At 42.7% G+C, this 23,110-nt stretch overlaps 1 protein-coding gene across 3 annotated transcripts in view; it reads right to left on the bottom strand.

Annotated features, from left to right (window-relative positions):
- The window catches only part of USP13 (ubiquitin specific peptidase 13), a 133,019-nt gene that overhangs the window by 10,319 nt on the left and 99,590 nt on the right, over positions 1 to 23,110 (bottom strand). For all 3 annotated transcript variants that reach the window (XM_008957343.4, XM_014344459.4, XM_014344460.4), the window contains 4 exons: positions 22,100 to 22,126; positions 17,899 to 18,042; positions 14,978 to 15,144; positions 13,282 to 13,435 (listed from right to left, as the gene is read on the bottom strand). In XM_008957343.4, the coding sequence (XP_008955591.3) occupies positions 13,282 to 13,435; positions 14,978 to 15,144; positions 17,899 to 18,042; positions 22,100 to 22,126 (492 nt within the window). The remainder of the gene's footprint in view (positions 1 to 13,281; positions 13,436 to 14,977; positions 15,145 to 17,898; positions 18,043 to 22,099; positions 22,127 to 23,110) is intronic.

Raw genomic sequence — 23,110 nt, 5'->3', positions numbered from 1 at the left:
CTTACTCTGGTCCAGCTACCTTGGCCTCCTGGCTGCTCCTCAAACATGCTTGGCAAGCCCTGATCTTCAAGCTGTTATACCTTCAAGCCTTTATACCTACTGCTCTTTCTTTCTGAAACTCTCTTTTTTCAGATGTCATGTGACTCACTCATCACTTCATTGAGATCTCAGGTCCAAATGTCACTTCATCAGAGAGGCCTTCCTGAACCTTCCTTATAAATAGTAACCCTCCTTCCACCCCCGCCCTCACTCCTGTTGCTCCCGTTTCCCTTATCCTGCTTTCCTGTCCATACAGCAGAAAGTAACACCTGCCATGTCGCTTTTTTTTTTTTTTTTTTTCTCTTTGAGACGGAGTTTTGCCCTTGTTACCCAGGCTGGAATGCAATGGCGTGATCTCGGCTCACTGCAACCTCTGCCTCCCGGATTCAAGCAATTCTCCTGCCTCAACCTCCCAAGTAGCTGGGACTACAGGCACGTGCCACTATGCCCGGCTAATTTTTTTGCATTTTTTAGTAGAGACGGGGTTTCCCCATGCTGGCCAGGCTGGTCTCGAACACCTGACCTCAGATAATCCACCCACTTCGGCCTCCCAAAGTGCTGGGATTACAGGTATGAGCCACCATGCCCAGCCGCCATGTCACATTCTTACTTGTGCATGTATTTATTGTCTATCAGCTTTTACCACAGGCTAGAATAGGCTCCATAAGGACAGGGAGTTTGTTTTGTTTACTGAGTATTCAGGCACAGAGAACAGTGCTTTGCACACTGTAGGTACTTAATAAGTATCTGTTAAATGTATAAATAAATGAATGAATGAAGGAATGACTCCTTTCGCTTCATTTCCTCACTTGTTTTGTATCTTCTTATAGTGTATATATTTTTGTAAACCTCCTACCAAAGCATAAATTGGGGTATAAACTGTTGAAATAATTATTTAATCAGAAATGAATCCGAGAAGATTGCCTTTCCCATAATTAACTAAATTTCTGTTGCTAGCTATCACATCAACTGAAAAAAAAAGAAAAGAAAAAAATCCCAGGTTTGAAATCAGAAGCCAGGCAAAAACAGTTGTAAATGATAATCATTTTGCCTGGTATTTATTTTTGAAACAGTGATCCAGGCACCTTACCCTTGTCTGCCCTCTAGTTCCGTCTCCCACACTAAGAACCCACCTTTACCTCCCTATGTAAGCAAGAAAGGGAGTGAGCTGAGATCCTTGTGTTTCTTGGCCCCTGTTGGCTTTTTAAGCCGTTTTGGAATAATTCTATACCAAATTCCTAATCTTAAATTTAAGAGACAGTACTGCTCTCCCAAAAATGTGGCTGCTCTCTTAGAATTTTCGTGAAATGAAGAGAGAATACAGGCCAGGCATGGTGGCAAACGCCTGTAATCTCAGCACTTTGGGAGGCAAGGTGGATGGATTGCTTGTGCTCAGGAGTTTGAGACCAGCCTGGGCAACATGGCAAAACCCTGTCTCTACAAATACAAAAAAATTAGCCAGGCATGGTGGCGTGCACCTGTAGTCGCAGCTACTCTGGAGACGGAGGTGGGAGAATTGCTGGAGCCCAGGGGGTCGAGGCTGCAGTGAGCCGAGATCGCACCACTGTACTCCAGCCTGGGCGACAGAATGAGACTCTGTCTCAAAAAAGAAAAAAAAAAAAAGAGAGAGAGAGAGGATACAATACCCCAATCAAGGCTTTTCCCCACAAGGATGTCCTGCAAAACAATGGCTTCAGCAATTCAACAGAGTGTTTACTGAGCACTTCCCACCATAAGACAGGGTCACATCAGTGAAACACAGCACAGATACCAACACAGCCAATGGGTTGACAAAACAGACACAGAGAAAGGACAAATCCATACATCCCACTATATCCAAACATGTCACTAAAGCCCCCCCAAAAGCATTTTCCTCTCTTTGTTTAAAAACAACTCATGTACATACTCAGAACCACAAAAATAAAATTTAAAAGGTTAGCATAAATCTTAGTCCTATTATTTAAATTAACCATGTTTATCAATATAAGCAACTGCTCCATGCATTATTCACGACCTCCTGCTAGGAAACAACAACAAAAGAGAATCTCTCTCAACCCATTTTCAAAAACTAAACAGGTAATAAATCTCAATTCATATTTGTCTCCAAAGAGAAAGTCAAGGTGAATTCACCAGAGAAAGAAGCTACTGTTGATTCTTCTCTAAGTTCCCAGAGATGTCCTCCCCCCCAAAAAAACAAAAAAAAACCAGCACTCTAAAACACGCTCCAAAAAACACACACTAAAAAATATTTAAGTTTTTCTGATGAAAGTCAAAATTTTGAAATGTTTATCTCATCTCAAGCTGCCTTTTCTATTTACTTAAAAAGGAATTTCTAACATTTGAAAAATGTTAGAAAAACTTTCAACAGAAAAACCTTCAAAGTACCTGGAAGAATTAGACAAAACTGACAAAACCACTATGTCTCACATCTAGTGGACAGTGTCCCTCCTAATGGGCAGAATTAAACTGTGTCTGAAACTAACATTTCTCCTCCCCACAAAACTTGTCCTTTTTGAACTCCAGGAAAATCTTCCCAACCTTGCTAATAAGAAGATTTTTTAACATCAAATGTTGACACTACCATCCCTACCCAACCTAACAGCAATTGTACTCTTTGATTTTGTTATTTGAGAAAGGACTGTTTAAAAAGAGTTTATGAAACTTGGAAGGTAAAAGAGGTGGGCAGCATACCCTTTCAATGTCATATAGAGGTAAGGCCACCCAAAGATTATCTAGGGGAGGGATTGGCAAGTGACCCATTAGCCAAATCTGGCCCGCAACCTGTTCCTGTACTGCCAAGGAGAAGAAAGGGGAGAAGAATATGAGACAGACATGTATATGGCCCACAAAACCTGAAACATGTATTATCTGGTTCATTAGAGAAAAAAGTTGCTGGCTCCTGATCTAGGGGGATGAACTTAGTTCATCTCACTATTTACTACTTGATATAGTTTGGATGTTTGTCCCCTCCAAATCTCATGTTGAAATGTGACCCCCAATGTTGGAGGTGGGACCTGGTGGTGAGAGGTGACAACGTGCTGGCAGCCCTTGCTCGCTCTCAGCACCTCCTCGACCGTGGCGTCTCCTCTGGCCACACTTGAGAAGCCTTTCAGCCCACCGCTGCACTGTGGGAGCCCCTCTCTGGGCTGGCTGAGACTGGAGCCAGCTCCCTCTGCTTGCAAGGTGTGGAGGGAGAGGCGCAGGCGGGAACCGGGGCTGCGCACAATGCTCGCGAGCCAGCACTGAGTTCTGGGTGAGCATGGGCTCAGCAGTCAGGGGCTTTACACCCAGGCCAGCATCTGTGGAGGGGGCGCCAGGTCCACCAGCAGTGCCAGCCTGCCGGCACTGCACTCAAATTCTCGCCAGGCCTCAGCTGCCTCCCCACAGGGCAGGCCTTGGAACCTGCAGCCTGCCATGCCTGAGCCCCCACCGTGGTGGGCTCCTGCGTGGCCCGAGCCTCTCTGAGGGGCACCGCCCCCTGCTCCACAGTGCCCAGTCCCATCGACCGCCCAAGGGCTGAGGAGTGCAGGCACGTGGCGTGGAACTGGCGGGCAGCTCCACCCACGGCCCTGGCACAAGATCCACTAGGCAAAGCCAGTTGGGCTCCTGAGTCTGGTGGGGACTTGGAGAACTTTTATGTCTAGCCGGAGGATTGTATATGCACCAATCAGCACTCTGTGTCTAGCTTGGGGTTCATGGATGCACCAATCAGTACTCTGTGTCTAGCTAATCTGGTGGGGACTTCGGGAACCTTTATGTCTAGCTAAAGGATTGTAAATGCACCAATCAGCACTCTGTGTCTAGCTAAAGGTTTGTAAATGCACCAATCAGCACTCTGTGTCTAGCTAAAGGTTTGTAAATGCACCAATCAGCACTCTGTGTCTAGCTAAAGGTTTGTAAATGCACCAATCAGCACTCTGCATCTAGCTCAAGGTTTGTAAATGCACCAATCAGCACTGTATCTAGCTAATCTAGTGGGGACTTGGAGAACTTTTGTGACTAGCTAAAGGATTGTAAATGCACCAATCAGTACTCTGTGTCTAGCTCAAGGTTTGTAAAGGCATCAATCAGCACTCTGTGTCTAGCTCAAGGTTTGTAAATGCACCAATCAGTGCTCTGTGTCTAGTTAATCTAGTGGGAACTTGGAGAACTTTTATGTCTAGCTAGAGGATTGTACATACACCAATCAGCACTCTGTGTCTAGCTCAGGGATTGTAAATGCACCAATCAGCACCCTGTCAAAATGGACCAATCAGCTATCTGTAAAATGGACCAATCAGCTCTCTGTAAAATGGGCCAATCAGCAGGATGTGGGTGGGGTCAGATAAGGGAAGAAAAGCAGGCTGCCCGAGCCAGCAGCGGCAACCTGCTTGGGTCCCCTTCCAAACTGTGGAAGGTTTGTTCTTTTGCTCTTTGCAATAAATCTTGCTGCTGCTCATCCTTTAGGTCCACACTACCTTTATGAGCTCTAATATTCACCGCAAAGGTCTGCAGCTTCACTCCTGAGGCCAGCGAGACCACAAACCCACACGGAGGAATGAGCAACTCCGGACAGGAGGAACGAACAACTCCAGACGTGCCGCCTTAAGAGCTGTAACACTTGCCGTGAAGGTCTGCAGCTTCACTCCTGAAGCCAGCGAGACCATGAACCCACCAGAAGAAAGAAACTCTGAACATGTCCGAACATCAGAAGGAACAAACTGCGGACACACCATCTTTAAGAACTGTAACACTCACAGCGAGGGTCCATGGCTTCATTCTTGAAGTCAGTGAGACCAAGAACCCACCAATTCTGGACATAGTGGGAGGTATTTGGGACATGGAGGTGGATCCCTCATGAATACCTTGGTGCCCTCTCCTGGTAATGAGTGAGTTCTCACTCTATTAGTTCAAGGGAGAAGAGGTTGTTTAAAAAAAACATGACACCTCTTCTCTCTCGCTTGTTCTCTCTCTTGCCATGTGACACGCCTGCTCCTCCTCTGCCTTCCATTGACTGAAAGCTTCCTAAGGCCTCTTCAAAAGCAGATCCAGCACTGTGCTTCTTGTATACTCTGAAGAGCTATGAGCCAAACAAACCCCTTTTTTTAATATAAATTAGCCACTCTCAGGTATTCTCTTACAGCAACGACTATAAAACTACTAATACACTACTGATTAAAGATCTCATATTTAGTGATGTTACCTGCTAACTTGTAGATTTTTATCTAGTAAAGATACAAAAAAATTCTGTCCAGTAGAACACATATCCTCAAGGATGTATAGATTTATAAGTTGGGGTATAAACTGGTAATATAATTATTTCAAGGATTTATGGTCCTGACAGACACTGACTAATTTTTAACCTAACCTGGCAATCTCATCCTAACATTTCTTTTTTAAATTGTCTTTAAATATCCTAGTTCCACAAATGTTTTTAAACCAGTAATAACATCTGACTGATTCTCTCATTAATTAATGAGTTTTTTAAAATCTGTGATATGTGTTCATTTTACATTTACCTGAAAGTTATGATCTTGCCTTTTGGAAAATTATGCTTTAACAAGTGTAATGACCAAAAGCAACTCTGGATTCAGAAGTGTCTTTAAATGAATTTAATTTTATAAGCCATTATAGCATCTAAAATATTTACAAAGCAGCAGTATCTCATCAGGGCATGACGCATTATTTAGTTAGTCTACAGAGAGTGCTCAGAACACAGAGACATCAAAACACTCCCTAAAATAACTACCAAGGCCCCAGAGGCACAGCAGTCCTCTGGTGAGAAAAACTGGGTTCTCATCCAATGCTCTTTACTTGATTAATTTGTGTCATTGCCTATCTCTAACTCCCTCTGTACAAAGCGGGGGAAATAAAATTGCCAACTTACTAACATTTGCCTCATAAGCACCCAATATCTGGGTATTTATCTGGGATATGCTTTTCCCTCACAAGGTATTCATGAGGGATCCACTCCCATGACCCAAACACCTCCCACCAGGTCCCACCTCCAACACTGCGGTTTGCATATCAACATGAGATTTAGAGGGGACAAACATCCAAAGTATATCAGGCGCAATATACAACAAGTTCAATCTCTCCAACAGCTTGATTTCCCTCATGCCCTCTCTGAGAAAAAAACAGTGTGGGAGGGAGGAGTATTTGGAGCTTTCAGAAATTTCTGAATTTTCAAAAAGAGAAGACAGACCTAGGTAAATCAATAACATCGGAAGGCAGCTGATAGCAACAGAATTGTAAAGGGTCTACGAATTGCTTCCCCCAACCCTAGCCAGCTCCAAATTACCAGTCTCTCTGTTACAATGCCGAATGCTCCAAAAGGCAAACACTTCCTTCCAAGTCTAATAGTTCTCCATCATTTATCCTTCAGTGTAAATCAGTTTACTCAAGAGTGGCTGCCTCTTAACTTTCAACAGCACCGCTGAAAAAATTAGGAACTGCAACAAGTGCTAAGTGGGAGGAGAATTAGCACCAGTGGCATGAAGTGTCTATGTGACTTTCCAGTCGACCACTGGGGCTTAGCTTCCCTGGGGAGCTGTACCTTTTGCCCCCTAGATCCTCTTCTGGGTGGCATTCCTCAGGGAGCTCAGCACCTCAGGAACCCCAGCGTTATGCAAATGAACGCCTCTCTGCTCCCTGCCTGGAAAATCTCAGCAGCATCGGAGACATCTAAACCATTACACCAAAGTGGCTGAAGGAGCCAGAGCAGGCTCTGAGTAATCACAGCCTAATCACATGTTAATTTCATTGGCAATCAGTGAGTTCTTTTCTTAAGAAAAATTAAATGTTCATTAAGTGAAACATGAAAACAGAAATGATTTTGCACATAGCAGAAGCCCCGATAGGTCAGAGTGATGGCCTGATTTCTAGCTTTGAAGTTTTAAAAAACTCAACAGAAAGTTAGGTGCTAGCCCTAAAATGTGCAGAACATGGTAGAAAATAGACTCTCGTCTCCATTCCAATACAAAATGTGAAATAAGATGACTCAATCGGGGATAAAGGAAAAACTGCACAGCCTTCAAAATCAAACAGGCCTGAATTCTAACCTGGTTCTACCACTAGCAAACCACTTAGCTTTGTCACCACTTCCTCATCAGAATACCTCCCTATAAGCAGTGAAGGAAAAGTGGTCAAGGAAGTGCCTGGCACAGAGGAGGCATTCAGGAAATGACAGCCACTATTTCATCAAGTGTTAATAGCACTAACCTTTTAAAACAAATTAGACGCCATTTAGATAATCGTTTCATGCAGTAGCATTACTTCCACATTCAGAAAAATGGAAACAGTGATTTTTAATTAACATATTCCTAAAAGGAAAAATTTGATACATGTACTTCTTTAATCCCTACCCTTGTAATAATAGCTTTTTTCCACTTCATAACACCTACCTTATTATTTCAGTGTTAACCTGGTGTGACAAAGTCCCAGTAGCCACGCCCCTCCTTCTTAAAGCAACAGTAACCTAACACTGCTTTTAAGGTGGTAATTCTCAAGTTTAAGCTGAATCAGAATCACCTGGATGTCCTGTTAAAACACAGATTACTGGGCCTCGCCCAGAGTTCCTAATTCAGCAGGTCTGAAGTGGGGCAACATCAGTCCTAACAAGTTCTCAGGTGATTCTACTAGTCCGAACCACACTTGAACCAGTGCTTGAAGGAGATCAACCTGTCCCTTCTCAGCTCAGGTGAGAGGATGGAAGATGTCTCTACCCTCAGGTTCTAGGAGTGAGGCCCATAATGCAGGCCTGAATCAACCTGCCTCAGTGACTTGGAGTAGGACAGGGCACATAACGGAGTCTCACAGAGTCTCAGGCTCTCAGGACCTTTGCTGAGAACTCTGGGACAAGACTTAGCTAGATTTTAACCTGGAAAGATATAGTTGTGGGAGGCACTGCAGCCATCTTGTGCCATTAGGGAGAGCCTGTCTGGGACTGGAACCAACCTAGAGGAAGCAGAGCCAAGGGGCCCATCCAGCTAAAAGGGTTTGAGTCCTGAATCACGGCAGGCCTGCAGCCCAGTGCCCCCAGGACTTGCCAGCTTTCATGAGAAAATATTTCCCTTTTTGCTTAGACAGATTTGTCTTGGACTTCCTGCCACTTAAAACCCTGAAAACTGAAGTTGTTTTTATTTTGTTTGTTTTGGTTCCTCAAACACCAATTACCCCTACCCTTTAATTGTATTCAATATTCTCAACTGGGTGCAGTGGCTCACGCCTGTAATCCCAGCACTTTGGGAGGCCAAGGCAGGCGGATCACAAGGTCGGGAAATGGAGACCATCCTGGCCAACATGGTGAAACCCCATCTCTACTAAAAACAGTATAAAAATTAGCTGGGTGTGGTGGCGCATGCCTGTAATCCTAGCTACTCCAGAGGCTGAGGCAGGAGAATAGCTTGAACCAGGGAGTTGGAGGTTGCAGTTTGCTGAGATGGCGCCACTGCACTCCAGCCTGGCGACAGAGCGAGACTCCATCTCAAAAAAAAAAAAAAATTCTCAAGTCATATACCTCAGTCAATTCACCAACCAGAAAAAGTAAAAAGAAATGACTTGGGAATTTAAACAACCTAGCTAAACAGAACACACATCTTCCCAGGTTAACCTATAAATTTAATGTAATGCCAGTCAAACCCCTAGAGAATGGCCAATTACAAAATCGGTACCTTTATATAATTTAGCAGCAATGTTTAATATACAATGGGGAAAATTTGTATTCATAAGTAACAGTGAAAATGTAATTTTGAGATATAACTAAACTAGAAATGCCCAGCATATTTATGAAGAAAACCATACAGCTTTGCAAGAGTTAGAAAAGGGGCGAATAAATCAAAGGAGAAGCATATGTTTCTGGCTAGAAAAACTCAATATTGTAAAGTGATCAGGTATTCCCAAACTAATCTACAGTACATGAAACTCTCATAAAAATCAATAAAAGAAAGCTGACAACCTCAATAAAAGTGGGAAACTGGCCAAAGGAAATAAGCTGTTAACACGAGAAGAAAAATAACTAGGCAATAAAGATACAAAAAATATAAAAAGCACTCAACCAAAAGCACTGCTGGGGAAGGCTGGGGAAACCGGAAAGTCACCAGTGTGACCAGGATGTGGCCCCCTGCTGTGTTTGTGGAGAGTCACGTGATGGTAATCTGCATTAAAACTTTAAAAATATGTATTTTTCACTCACAAACTTCCCTTCCAGAAACTTCCCTTAACAAATAATCAAATGAAGGCCCAAGGCTGTTTATCACAATATTATTTTTAGTAGAAGAAGGAAAGAAGGAAGGGATGGAAGGAGGAAAATGCTGAACAAGCTTTTACTCCCTGGATAGGGATTACATTAGGCATATGCTGCACTTCTGTGAATTGAATTCATCCTTTAAGAAACTCATTATTTGGCCAGGTGCAGTGGCTCACACCTGTAATCCTAACACTTCGAGAGGCAGAGGTGGGCAGACTGCCTGAGCTCAGGAGTTGGAGACCAGCCTGGGCAACATGGCGAAATTCCGTCTCTACTAAAAATACAAAAAATTAGCCAGGTATGATGGTGCACTCCTGTAATGCCAGTTACTCGAGAGGCTGAGGCATGAGAATCACCTGAACCCGGGAGGCAAAGGCTGCAGTGAGCCAAGATCATGCCACTGCACTCCAGCCTGGGGAACAGAGCAAAACTCTGTCTCAAAAAAATCTCATTATTTAAAAATCATAGTGGTCATCTTCTGAATGTGGAAATATCTTCATTATTTGAAACTCTTTCTGTAATAATGTGGTCTTTTATTTAAATGATACCTAATTAACCTAGAATTAGGTATATAAACTATGGTACATGTTTATAATAGAATATTGTTAATATATGTTCAACAATATAGATTTATATACATGTACACCTACATAACTCACAGGCTAATCATAGCCTCATCACATGTTAATCACATGTTAATTACATTAAAGGAAAAGCAAGTCACAAAATAGCAATGTATAGAATAGAATGTTATATTTAAACAACCTTAGATTTATATTCATTTTTATACATTTGTCTACAAAGGTCTAGAGAATATAAACAAAACATTATTTTGTCATTATTGCCGGGGAGTAAGATTGTAATTTTTAATTTTGTCTTTTCATATATCTATATTTTCTTAAGTTGCTAAAATTAATGTATATCCTTCAATATAAATGTTAATTTTTTTACAAAGGAAAAAGAAAGCAACAACTCACAATATGAGTTTGTGTGCTAATATAGTAAAGTACAGGAAGTCATGTTTTCCCCTCCCTTTGATTCATGCAATGTAACATAGTAGTATACTGCCAACCCCTCTATATAGAACTTTGTGGAAGCAGCAAAAATGCTATCAAAGTCTATTACCTCCTGGCATTCACTTAATTCTTCATTCAATCAGTTATTTGCTGATCACTCACCATGGGCCAGGCACAGTGCTGGGGAAGTTACTTTGAAAACATTTGTGGTTCTGTAAAATCAAACTCAAAATGCATTTGGCAAATTAGGTTTCTGCTTTTCTGTCTTCATAATTAAATGTTTCATCTACTACTGCCTTTATATCCTGCATATCTTGCATGTGATTTCTAAGTGCATCTCATAGTGCTCCTTCGCTACCCTCACCCTCAATCCCTTGGGTTTGACCCATAGTGCCTTAAAGAGTGCCTGGCAGCATCCTATTCAAGGATGCACCTCAAAATCCAGCAGTGGCAGGAATATCTACAGATCACTCTGAGGTAGAGTAAGCCCTGAGGAGATGATGTGGCTGTTCTTTATCATTACTGACCATCTGTGAGAGAGTGGCTGCTGCCTCCAAGCTCCATCAGAAGAAAGGAAACCCTAAAGATCAGACCTGCCTTCCCTCTGCAGCCAAACCTTGGCAGCTTTACAACAGCCCCATCTTGTGGTTAATTCCTTCCGCAAGGACTCATCCTCTCCAAGGAAATGTCCATTATGGAAAATCAATGAAGCAGTGGACTGATGGACGTGTAATAAGTGATAAATCCTGCTCATGCATTATTGAGTAACCTGTCTGTTACAGCTTTAAATATTTTAGGCAAGCTAGTAATTTCTGAAAAGTAATACCAGATACTTTAAATGAATACGGAAATTGGGAGAACGACATCTCATCCTTTCTTATCCAGTTGGCATTGAAACAGTTTCAGTGATGAAATTCCTATTTTATATTAAAAAAAAGAAGAAGACAGTTCCCTCCCACCGTCTCTTTCTAGCTCTATATCAATACGTACATGTTAGGTCTGGAAAGAACATTAATGAGTAAATCTGCCACTATATGATTATAGGAACAAATGCTGCTAGTGTAGATTTAGTTAAATACAACTGTTATTTACTCAGTACTTTCTATGTGTCTAGCACCATGCTAGACACCATGAGTTTTATAAAAGCCAAATGGCCTCTGCCCTGGGCAAGCTCCTAGTCAAATGGGAGACACAAATACCTACAGAAGTAATTATATTGCAAGATCAACTTGATACCTCCAACAACAGAAGAACTAACAAGGGAGCATGGTGGCCCAAGCCTGTAATTCCAGCTACTCGGGAGGCTGAAGCAGGAGAATCGCTTGAACCTGGGAGGTGGAGGTTGCAGTGAGCCAAGATCGCGCCACTGCACTCCAGCCTGGGTGATGGAGTGAGACTCTGTCTCAAAACAAAAAACAAACAAAAAAAAACTAACAATGCATTACAGTGGCTACAGGCACAGGCTCTGGAGGCAGACTGCCTGCACTGGAATTGTGGTTCTATCCATCACTAGCTATGAGACCTTGACAAGCTACTACTTAGCCTTCTCTATCTCAGGTTCTTCGCCTGTAAAATGGAGATAATAATGGTATGTACCTCATAAGGTTACTGTGAGGATTAAAGATGGCACAAATGGGAGTATTTTTCATACTGGTATAATTATTACTAGCATATGAGGTAAGCATGAGCTGATTATGACAAGGATCTAGGATGGCAGTCCAGAGAAATGGAATCTGTGGCCAAGTTCTAAATAATGATGAGAATTTTAGTGTGCAGTGATGGGAGAGAAGGCTCATTTCACAAATAGGGGTTAACCTGAGTCTGCAGGTTAAGTGAGAAGAGAGTTGTTGACAGCTGAGTAGGCTAAGAGTGTGGCTACAGTCCCAGGCATCCCAGCTGCAGGTATAGGGAGTATAGAAGTGACACTGGGAGACCAGGTGGCCTGGATCTGACTGGAGGAGGTGCTGAATGCCAAGCTAAAGAGCCTGAATGTTATTCTACAGGCAATGACGGCCCAAGAAACAGGATATCACAAAGGTTAAGAACAAGGATTCTGGGTTTGAATCTTGGCTCCATCTCTTAAGAGCTGTGTGGCCTTTGGCAAGGTACCCAACCTCTCTGTGCTTCTATTTTCTCACCTGTAAAATCAGTTGTAGTGAGAATTACATGAGTGTTGATATGCAAAGTGCTTAGAACAGTGCCTGGCACATAGTGACATACATAAGTGTTTGCTATTAAAAGGCAGAACAACGGCCTATGGCACCTCTTCCTGTCATCCTGAGACAACCCTTCAGGATATTATCAGTAGTTGGTACGGGTAACGATATGATCAAGGATGAGACCACTTTGCTACTACTCAAAAAACACTACCATGAAAACAAATGTTCTCTTTTTGACAAAAGCTCCCATGGTCCATGAAGAAATTTTACCTCAAAGGAACAGACAAAATCAAAGTTGGCCCTAAACTTGGGCACAAACATGACCAAGCAACATGATTCTGACATGACTTTATCAGATCACCGGGGCCTATGCAAAGTGGCAAACTGCACCATTTCTAAGAAGATGGGATCTGGCCAGGCGTGGTGGCTCATGCCTGTAATCCCAGCACTTTGGGAGGCCGAGACAGGCATATCACGAGGTCAGGAGATCGAGACCAGCCGGGCCAACATGGTGAATCCCCGTCTCTACTAAAAATACAAAAATTAGCTGGGTGTGGTGGCGCATGCCTGTAATCCCAGCTACTCGGGAGGCTGAAGCAGGAGAATGGCTTGAACCCGGGAGGCGGAGGTTGCAGTGAGCCGAGATCGCGCCACAGCACACCAGCCTGGCAACAGTGTGAGACTCTGTCTCAAAAAAGAAAAAAAAAAAAAACGAAGAAGATGGGATCTGTGCTAACTTTTGAATGATGGCAAAGGCTTGACTATGTCGTGGTGGGAGGGAAGGGCATGAGCTGAACGTATAGTTCTGACTGCTCAGACAGCCTCTAAGGCAAGAACTTACTTCCAGATCCATCCTTGACTCTAGGTCCTTCGGGCTTGGCCTCAGAAATAATGTTTGCATTGGCATTATTCTCCATCTCAATCACAAAATCACTGTCTTCTTCAAACTCAGGGTGGCTAAAGATCCAATCCAGTGCTCTTTCCAGGTTATTATTCTAACAACAAAAAAGAAACAGACGTTTTTACAATGCATGCAGCCTCAGGCCTCACTATGTCCTGACCATTTCAACTAGATGTCAAGCAGATAGGGAAGGAGGTCTGAATTAATTAGTCCTAAGTGCCACTGAGTAAGAAGCTCTGACTCCACATGACAGGCACGTTCAGTTGGCATGGCGTTCTGCAAGTCTCCCGGCTGACATCTGTAATTGGATTCACTGGAAAACTGTTCTAAGCAGCAGATCAGCATTCCAAAGTTTATATCAATGTTAGCTCAGCTTTTCTGCAGGAAGATGCTGATAATAATAGGTGTGGAATAACCAAGGGTATAGCATTTGTTTAAGTGCAGCTCTTTCTAAAGCCACTTTAATTGCACACACTACCTTCTCTACCAACTGTATTTTCTGCAGATAACTGAACAATAGAGGGATGCCAGTGTGGTATTATGTTAGAGCCTTCTCTCCTGGAATGTTGGTAAAATGTTTGAATTCCAGTAAAGACAAGATTAATATCTTGATTAATGACAACAACACTGATTAGTTAAGTATAATTGTTTAAACTGAACTCCATGTACTTCAAACTAATTGACCATAAAAATATTTCCATCTTTCTCAGCTTGTGATATTACTGGCAGGTTAAAGAATTTGTATAGATATAGAACCTCTAATGAAACAGTCAGGCAAATAAAATGAGTGGAGCACAAGAAAGTACCCCAAGTAAAACAAACTCTGGTTGAGATATTTTAATCATCTTAAAGGGAGACAGGTTGTCCTAGCCACATCCTCATGAGACAATCAAGAGCCACTGTGACCTCAGCAACGGATCCTAGCAGGCACCCCATCAGGATAGGCAAGAAGTAATTGAGAGCAGATATCTACTCAAAAATGGATTATGGTGTGACCAGGAAGGATAGGTTTTGTTTTGTTTTTTAAGTACCTTCCCTCAAGATTAAACAGATATCAGCACTGCAGAAGGGAATTGTCTACCCTGTAGTTTCAGGGTCCCTTGTTTCTTGGTATCAAGAAGTTCATGGCTACCAGAAGAACCTTCTCTTTCTGCAGAGAGAAACAGCAGCAGAGAATTCCAAGGAGCCATTCAGTTTTCTATGAGGACTTTTAAGAGACATTTACCCAAGGTCTTGGTATCAGAAAAGCATTCTATCTCCTAAAGGACTTCTTACTGAACATGGAATTTCATGCATCCCTCTTTCCTCTAGGGCCACAAGCAGCCTCCAAGTCAAATTTCTGACCCCCCGTTAACAAACATTCAAGATGATATCAAGTTTCTTTCAGTTTGCTCATATTACCCCAGATTTATTTATCTCATTCGCTGTGTGAAAATCATTCATTTTAGCTTTATATTTATAATATGCAAATAAATCTTTATGGGCTATGATGAGATTCACAGTTAGATGAATCAAACATGAATCAAAATGATCAAAGTACATTGGAAAGTCTCAACTGCTACAGAAATAAATTCACACACACACACACACACACACACACACACACACACACACACACACAGTCTCTCATGCTCACCGTTGCTCGTAGTGCCTGAATAGCCTGATTTCGCTGAAATCCCATGGAGGTGATGATAGCTACGACTTCCTCTGGAGGTTGGTTATCCAATCCAGAAGCACCAAAAACAGAGGCTCCAGCAGAAGCTGCCCCTCCATAACCAGGCATGGTCAGCGGCTCAGCAAAATCTGAGAAAAATAACCACACCCAAGTCTTTTCCTTTTTTTTTTTTTTTTTTTTTTTTGTCCTGAAACAACACTAACAAGGAAAAACATGATTCTACAAAGTTATAATAATCAAGACAGTCTGGGCCAGGTGCAGTGGCTCATGCCTGTAATCCCAGCACTTTGGGAGGCCAAGGCGAGTGGATCGCCTGAGGTCAGGAGTTCATGGCCAGCCTGGCCAACATGGCAAAATCCTGTCTCTACTAAAAATACAAAAATTAGCAGGGCGTGGTGGTGCACACCTGTAATCCAGCTACTTGGGAGGCTGAGGCACAAGAATCGCTTGAACCCAAGAGGCGGAGGTTGCAGTGAGCTGAGATTGCGCCACTGCACTCCAGCCTGGGCAACAGAGCAAGGCTCTGTCTCAAAAAAAAAGACAGTCTGGTACTGGTATACAGGCAGACATATGGATCGATTAAATAGAATTGAGATTCCAGAAATAAAACCATATACCTGTGGTTAACTGATTTTCAACAAGACCATTCAGTGGGGAAAGGACATTATTTTCAACAAATGATGCTGGGACAACTGGATATCCACATACAAAAGAATAAAGTCAGACCCTCACCTCACATCATACACAAAATTAACTCAAAATGGCTCATTGACCTAAATATAGGAGCTAAAACTATAATAATCTTAGAAGAAAACACAGGAGTAAGTCTTTGCCATTGGATTAGGCAATGGTTTCTTATTTACAACACAAAAAGCACAAGTGATAAAAGAAAAAAAGATAAATTGGACATCATCAAAATTAAAAATGTTTGTGCTTCAAAGGATACCATCAAGAAAGTGAAAAAACACCAGAATGGGGGGAAAAACACAAATCATACATCTCATAGAAACTCGTATCTGGAATTTGAAAAGAACTCTTAGAACTCAATAATAAAAGGATAACTTCATTAGAAATGGGCAAAGAATTTGAATAGACATATCTCCAAATAAGATATACAGTCAATAAACATACGAAAAGTTGTTCAACATCATTAGTCATTAGGAAAATGCAAACCAAAACCACAAGATACCACTTCATACCCACTGGGATGGGTATGATAAAAAAGATAATAATAAGGGTTAGTGATGATATGGAGAAATTGGAACTCACATTCATTACTGGTGGAAATGTAAAATGGTTCAGCCACTGTGTAAAACAGTTTGGTAGTTCCTCAAAATTAAATATAGAGTTACCATATGACATGGCAATTCCACTCAAGAGAAGTAAAAATAAATGTCCATCCACACAAAAACTTGTAAAAAATGTTTATAGCAGCATTGTTCATAAAAGCCAAAAAATGTAAATAACCCAAATGTCCATGAACTGATAAAGATTAATAAAATATAGTATATCCATAAAATAGACTATTATTATTGTTATTATTATTATTATTTTAGATGGAGTCTCACTCTGTTGCCCAGGCTGGAGGGCAGTGGCGTGATCTCAGCTCACTGCAACCTCCGTCTCCTGGGCTCAAACAATTCTCCTGCCTCAGTCTCCCAAGTAGCTGAGACTCCAGGTGCCCGCCACCATGCCCAGACAATTTTTGCATTTTTAGTAGAGATGGGGTTTCACCATGTTGGCCAGGCTGGTCTCGAACTCTTGACCTCAAATGATCCTCCTGCCTTGGCCTTCCAAAGTGCTGGGATTACAGGCGTAAGCCACCAAACCAGACCCAATAGACTATTATTTTACCGTAAAAAGGAATGAAGTACTGACACATGCTACAACATAGATGAATCTTGAAAGCACTATGCTAAGTGATAGAAACCAAACACAAACGACCTTTTATTATATGACTCCATTTATATGAAATGTCCAAAACAGGCAAATCCCTTGATCCAGAAAACAGATTCGTGGTTGCCAGGGGCTGGGGTGAGCGGGAAAATGGGGAGTGACTGCTAATATGTATGAGATTTCTTTTGGAGGGTACAAAATGTTCTAAAATTTGATAGTGGTAATGGTTACACAACTCTGAATTTGTGAAAAACCATTGAAATGTACACTTTAAACAGATGAATATATGCATTATAGCTTGATAAAGTAGATAAAAGAAAAAGCTAACTAAACATCCTCCATTTCTTCATGCCCATGTTTCCATTTCAAATTTTCATCATCGCTTAGTTAGAAGTATATCCCATATCTTTCTATTGATCTTTTTGCCACTGACTTATACACTTTAAAGGGATGAATTATATCTCAATAAAGCTGTTTGGGGTTTTTTTGTTTTTTGTTTGTTTGTTTGTTTCTTTGAGACAGAGTCTCGCTCTGTCACTCAGGCCAGAGTGCAGTGGTGCAATCTTGGCTCACTGCAGCCTCCGCCTCCTGCGTTCAAGCGATTCTCCTGCCTCAGCCTCCTGAGTAGCTGGGACTACAGGTACGCACCACCATGCCCAGCTAATTTTTGTATCTTTAGTAGAGACGGGGTTTCACTATGTTGGCCAGGATGGTCTTCATCTCTTGACCTCGTGATCCGCCTGCCTTGGCCTCCCAAAGTGCTGGGATTACAGGCATGAGCCCCCACGCCTGGCCTAAAGCTGCTGTTTTTAAAAAAAAAAAAGAAGAAGAAAGACAAAAACTGGCTTTCTCCTCCGCTGCAGCAGATTAGGAACCATAAAGTCATTTTCTAGGGATACATCCACAGGGACCTTGGAAGGACCAGGACTCAGCATCACTGAGGGTCACATCAGACTCCAAAGCCATTCCATTTTCTCGCCACCTACCTGGCTCTTCCATGTGAACAATGATCCAGTTGAAGGCCACCTCGGCGCCCATATTTCCAGTGAAGTACACAGCCTTGCGACATGCTTCCAGCGGGAAACCCATCTCGGCCAGCTGCATCACTGATGACTCATCGATGTCTGATGCTACAGAGCACAACAGGATATTCTAGCGTGAAAGAGGAAACTGTCGCTTCTTGTCTTAGCTACTCTCCACTCTCCTATCCACATGCTACCCAAAGAAAGTGCTATTTTGTTGGGTGTAGATAATGGTTTTACTTTGTTTAGTTTTGTTTTAAGCCACACAAATATTAAAGCTATTTGGGCTAAGTTTATATCTTTGACCCACATAGGAACCAGGTTAATTACCTGGACAATCCAAGCAATGAAAAACGATTCTCTAATTTCATATGGGGAGATTTAGTGTATTCCCAGAACGATTTCAGAGCATTCTCAAGACCTCTATGACAGCCTCTCCTATGACTGAAACTTGAACAGAAAGCTCTATCTACAGCCCTAAAAGCCTGTTCCTTAAACCTCACAGAAAGTTACTGCAGGCCTATAGATACATCTGGCAATCATAGGAAGCAAGCAGCTCTGGAAAATGGAGAGTGCAAATGTTAAGTATAGAAGGAAAAAGTTCGTTTTTTAATTATACAAGCTTAAAACATTAAGAGGCCGGGCGCGGTGGCTCACGCCTGTAATCCCAGCACTTTGGGAGGCCGAGGCGGGCGGATCACGAGGTCAGGAGATCGAGACCATCCTGGCTAACACGGTGAAACCCCGTCTCTACTAAAAATACAAAAAATTAGCCGGGCGTGGTGGTGGGCGCCTGTAATCCCAGCTACTCGGGAGGCTGAGGCAGGAGAATGGCATGAACCCAGGAGGCGGAGCTTGCAGTGAGCAGGGATAGCGCCACTGCAGTGCAGCCTGGGTGAAAGAGTGAGACTTCGTCTCAAAAAAAAAAAAAAAAAAATTAAGAGACGGCTTTACAAAGTAACTTGGGCTCAGATACAGAGGCTTTTGTTTTCTTGTGTTAATATCATATAGATACTGATAGAGATGTATGTGTAAATCTGTGTGTATGTACGGATACATACACATACGCACTGTTCTCAAATTACACCAAAAGAGGAGAAAAAACAGGAATATAAAATATATCCCTTGGGTTTTCCATGTCCTGAGGACTCTACTAAAACTTCTGTCAATTTTCTGTCAATCAGGAAAAGAACCGAGAAGAGAAATAGCTGTTCTACAAAAATTTTGTATTGAAAATGCATTTACCAGGCGGGTGCAGTGGCTCACGCCTGTAATCCCAGCTCTTTGGGAGGCCGAGGCAGGTGGATCACAAGGTCAAGAGATGGAGACCATCCTGGCCAACATGGTGAAACCCCATCTCTACTAAAAATACAAAAATTAGCTGGGAGTGGTGGCGTGCACCTGTAGTCCCAGCTACCTGGGAGGCTGAGGCAGAAGAATCACTTGAACCCGGGAGGCAGAGGTTGCAGTGGGCTGAGATTGCGCCACGGCACTCCAACCTGGTGACAGAGTGAGACTCCGTCTCAAAAAAAAAAATGCATTTACCAAAGTGCTCTCTTACAAGGAAGATACATAGAACATCCTATCCAGGTCAAATGTTCAGAAAACAATAATGTTGGACAACAGCGATTCCCAAATTGTGTTCTACAGGATCCTAGTATTCTAAGAGATGTAACCATTGAATCAAAAACGGAGTTTCTGTGATCAAATAAGTTTTTAAACCTACATAGTCTATCCTCTCCTTAGAAATTCATGATGTGCGTTAGCACAGTGAAGACTCAAAAGTTCTGTAATAAAGAATCCTACAGTAAAGAAACTATGAAACTCTGCAGGGCACCTTTCAACATCTTTTAAGACTTTAGTCTTAAAAGATATATAGATAGAGATATAATCTCAAACATACATGTTTATAATATTAGACCAGAAATACGTAATTCCGGCTGGGCGTGGTGGCTCACGCCTGTAATCCCAGCACTTTGGGAGGCCAAGGCGGGCAGATGACGAGGTCAGGAGTTCGAGACCAGCCTAGCCAACATGGTGAAACCCCATCTCTACTAAAATTACAAAAAATTAGCCGGGCGTGGTGGTGCACACCTGTAGTCCCAGCTACTCGGGAGGCTGAGGCAGAAGAATTGCTTGAACCCGGGAGGCAGAGGTTGCAGTGGGCCGAGATTGTGCCACTGTACTCCAGCCTGGGTGACAGAGTGAGACTCCGTCTCAAAAAAAAAGAAATGCATAATTCCATTTTTGTGAAAAATAAAGTGAGCCAGGCACAATAAAGAATAGAAGGATATACTCCAAATGTCAACAGTGGTTATAGATGGGTGATGGAACCATGGATGATTCTTCTGACTACTCCATAATCTCTAAATGACTTTTTACTTTTGTAATGAGAAAATAAAGTTATTCTTTTAAAAATTTTAAGGGCCGGGCGCGGTGGCTCACGTGTGTAATCCCAGCACATTGGGAGGCCGAGGCGGGTGGATCACGAGGTCAGGAGATCAAGACCATCCTGGCTAACACGGTAAAACCCCGTCTCTACTAAAAATACAAAAAATGAGCCGGTTTTGGCGGCAGGCGCCTGTAGTCCCAGCTACTCGGGAGGCTGAGGCAGGAGAATGGCGTGAACCCGGGAGGCGGAGCTTGCAGTGAGCCAAGATCGCGCCACTGCACTCCAGCCTGGGTGATAGAGCAAGACTCCGTCTCAAAAAAAAAAAAAAATTTAAGAAAGGTAGGATGCAAATGTCAGTTCATGACAGATAGTATTATTTTCTCCTGATTGTTGGTAAGACAGCATGCTTAGATCCAGGAGGAAATAAATGGCCAAATCAGCAACACTAAAAAATGGCTGCATGCTCTCACCGTCAGGGGCAGGCTCCTCTGGCACAGTGAATTCCCAATGCCCATCACTTCCCATGGAGTGAGATCCTGCAGGCCAGCTCTCCACAGCATCAGGCGCAACCAGCAAACCTCTCACATGCCAGGATAGTCGAGTGGCACGAGAAGCAAGGTAACTCCTAGCCCTAGTTCTGGTCCCAGGCCTTCGGTCTCCAAAACTTCCTAGATCTAGGAAGTTTGATCCTCTATAAAATGTCACCTGCTTTGCCCTTCCTACCATGATATGGGGCCTTTTTTATAAAAAGTAGAGTTGTAGACCTGTCCCAGTGAGATCTGGGACCTTGTTTTATAAAAAGTAGAGTTGTAGACCGTTGAAAGAATTTATGGAACAATAAATGCTAAATGATCCATGGTAAGCATTCAAAACCTTTAGCAGTGGCTATTACAATTAGAGTATTCGCAGTGAGAACAGTAAGTCCCAGGCTACCCATTGTCCTACCAGGTTGCATGTGAAGATCATGGCAGGCTGACCCTTGCTGACTCTAATTACTCCTCTAACAATCGGCAAAACATAATTGTCTCAAGAAAGGAGACATAGAGGTCTAAGCTACATGATCAATCATTCGCAATGTGTAAGATTCAGATTCCTAAATTAATATTTGTTACTGTCTTGAAAGACTTTACAGACCAAAAGATTTAGAGTATCTAGTGTTAAATGCTTTCTCTTTCTCCTAGTTAATATCTAAATATTGTGTATCGTTTATTTTTTATGTTCTTTCTAGAAAACCAACAGTATCAACTCCCACAGGATTAGGAACTAAAAGGCTATAAAATTAACAAACAATCCAATCAAGCTAATATCCTTGAGAGCATTAATTAACACTATCGTGTCCTGTCAGCTGTGTGTCTTCATTATGTGTCTGACAGCAGGATAGGAAAAAGTGACTGACCACTGTGCCACCATTGCACAAAGAGGTCTACTCAGTAGCCAGAGAGGGAAGAAAGGGCATGGCTAGCCCCATTCACACATGAGGAAACTGGGGCTCAGAGAAGGTAAGTAAATTACTCCAGGTCACACAGTCATAAACCGCAGGCCAAGATTCTGACCCAGGGCTAGTTAGCTTCATGCTAATGGTCACTCTCCTGAGCCCCACGGGCCACCTGATCAGCGTGTCACTGACTAGCAGACACAGAGTCGTTCCCACCTGGGAAAAGCTGCACACACACACACGTACAGAACAATGCCTCTTTACTGAACTTTCACAGACAAATTCATCAGATTAATAACAATAGTAGGACATTGAGAAACATTTTTAAAGATACATACGGTCTATCAGTTGGTTCATCAGGCGATCTGGAAATTAAGGGAGAGGACAGAAAATGAGACCAAACCATGTTGAGGAGTTTTAGAAAAAGAAAACCCATTGATCCAGGGCATTTCCAATGCCCTCCCCACTCCTGGGGACCACACACTGTTGTCAATCCCTCAACCACACACAGCCCACCCCAGCCTCAGTAATAAGAGAAAGTAATAGCTTTCAGGCGTTTAGGTTAGTTAAAACATGATGCTTTGATTATTATCCTAACAAACTACTATTTCCCTATTATCTCTCTATTATTTCTTCTTTAAAAAAAACTTTTTTTTGGAGACAGTGTCTGACTCTGTTGCCCAGACCCAGAGGGTGGTACAGCAATCATGGCTCACTGTAGCCTCGACCTCCTGGGCTCAGGTGATCCTCCTGGCTTAGCCTACTGAGTAGCTGGAACTACAGGCACATGTCACCAGTCACCACGCCTGGCAAACTTTTAAATTTTTTATTTTTTGTAGAGACAGTGTCTCACTATGCTGACCAGGTTGGTTTCAAATTCCTGGGCTCAAGTGATCCTCCCACCTCAGCCTCCCAAAGGGCTGGGATTACAGGCATGCACCACTGCGCCCAGCCTCTCTCTGTATTGTTTGTTTGTTTGTTTGTTTGTTTGTTTGTTTGAGACAGGGTCTCGCTCTGCCGCCAGGCTGGAATGCAGTGGCGCAATCTCGGCTCGACTCCCTGGTTCAAGCGATTCTCCTGCCTCAGCCTCCTGAGTAGCTGGGATTACAGGCACGTGCGGCCATGCCCAGTTAACTTTTGTATTTTTAGTAGAGGTGAGGTTTCACCATGTTGGCCAGGATGGTCTCAATCTCCTGACTTCGTGATCTGCCCGCCTTGGCCTCCCCAAATGCTGGGATTATAGATGTGAGCCACCGCGCCTGGCCCTCTCTGTATTTCTAAGATCTCTGTATAACTACAAACCAAAGATTCTATTATGAACATCAGAGAGAGCTGGAGCAGTACTAATA

This window comes from Pan paniscus, chromosome 2 (assembly GCF_029289425.2).
Source record: "Pan paniscus chromosome 2, NHGRI_mPanPan1-v2.0_pri, whole genome shotgun sequence".
Classification (NCBI taxonomy): Eukaryota; Metazoa; Chordata; class Mammalia; order Primates; family Hominidae; genus Pan; species Pan paniscus.
This window is presented reverse-complemented; position numbering and strand designations above follow the sequence as displayed.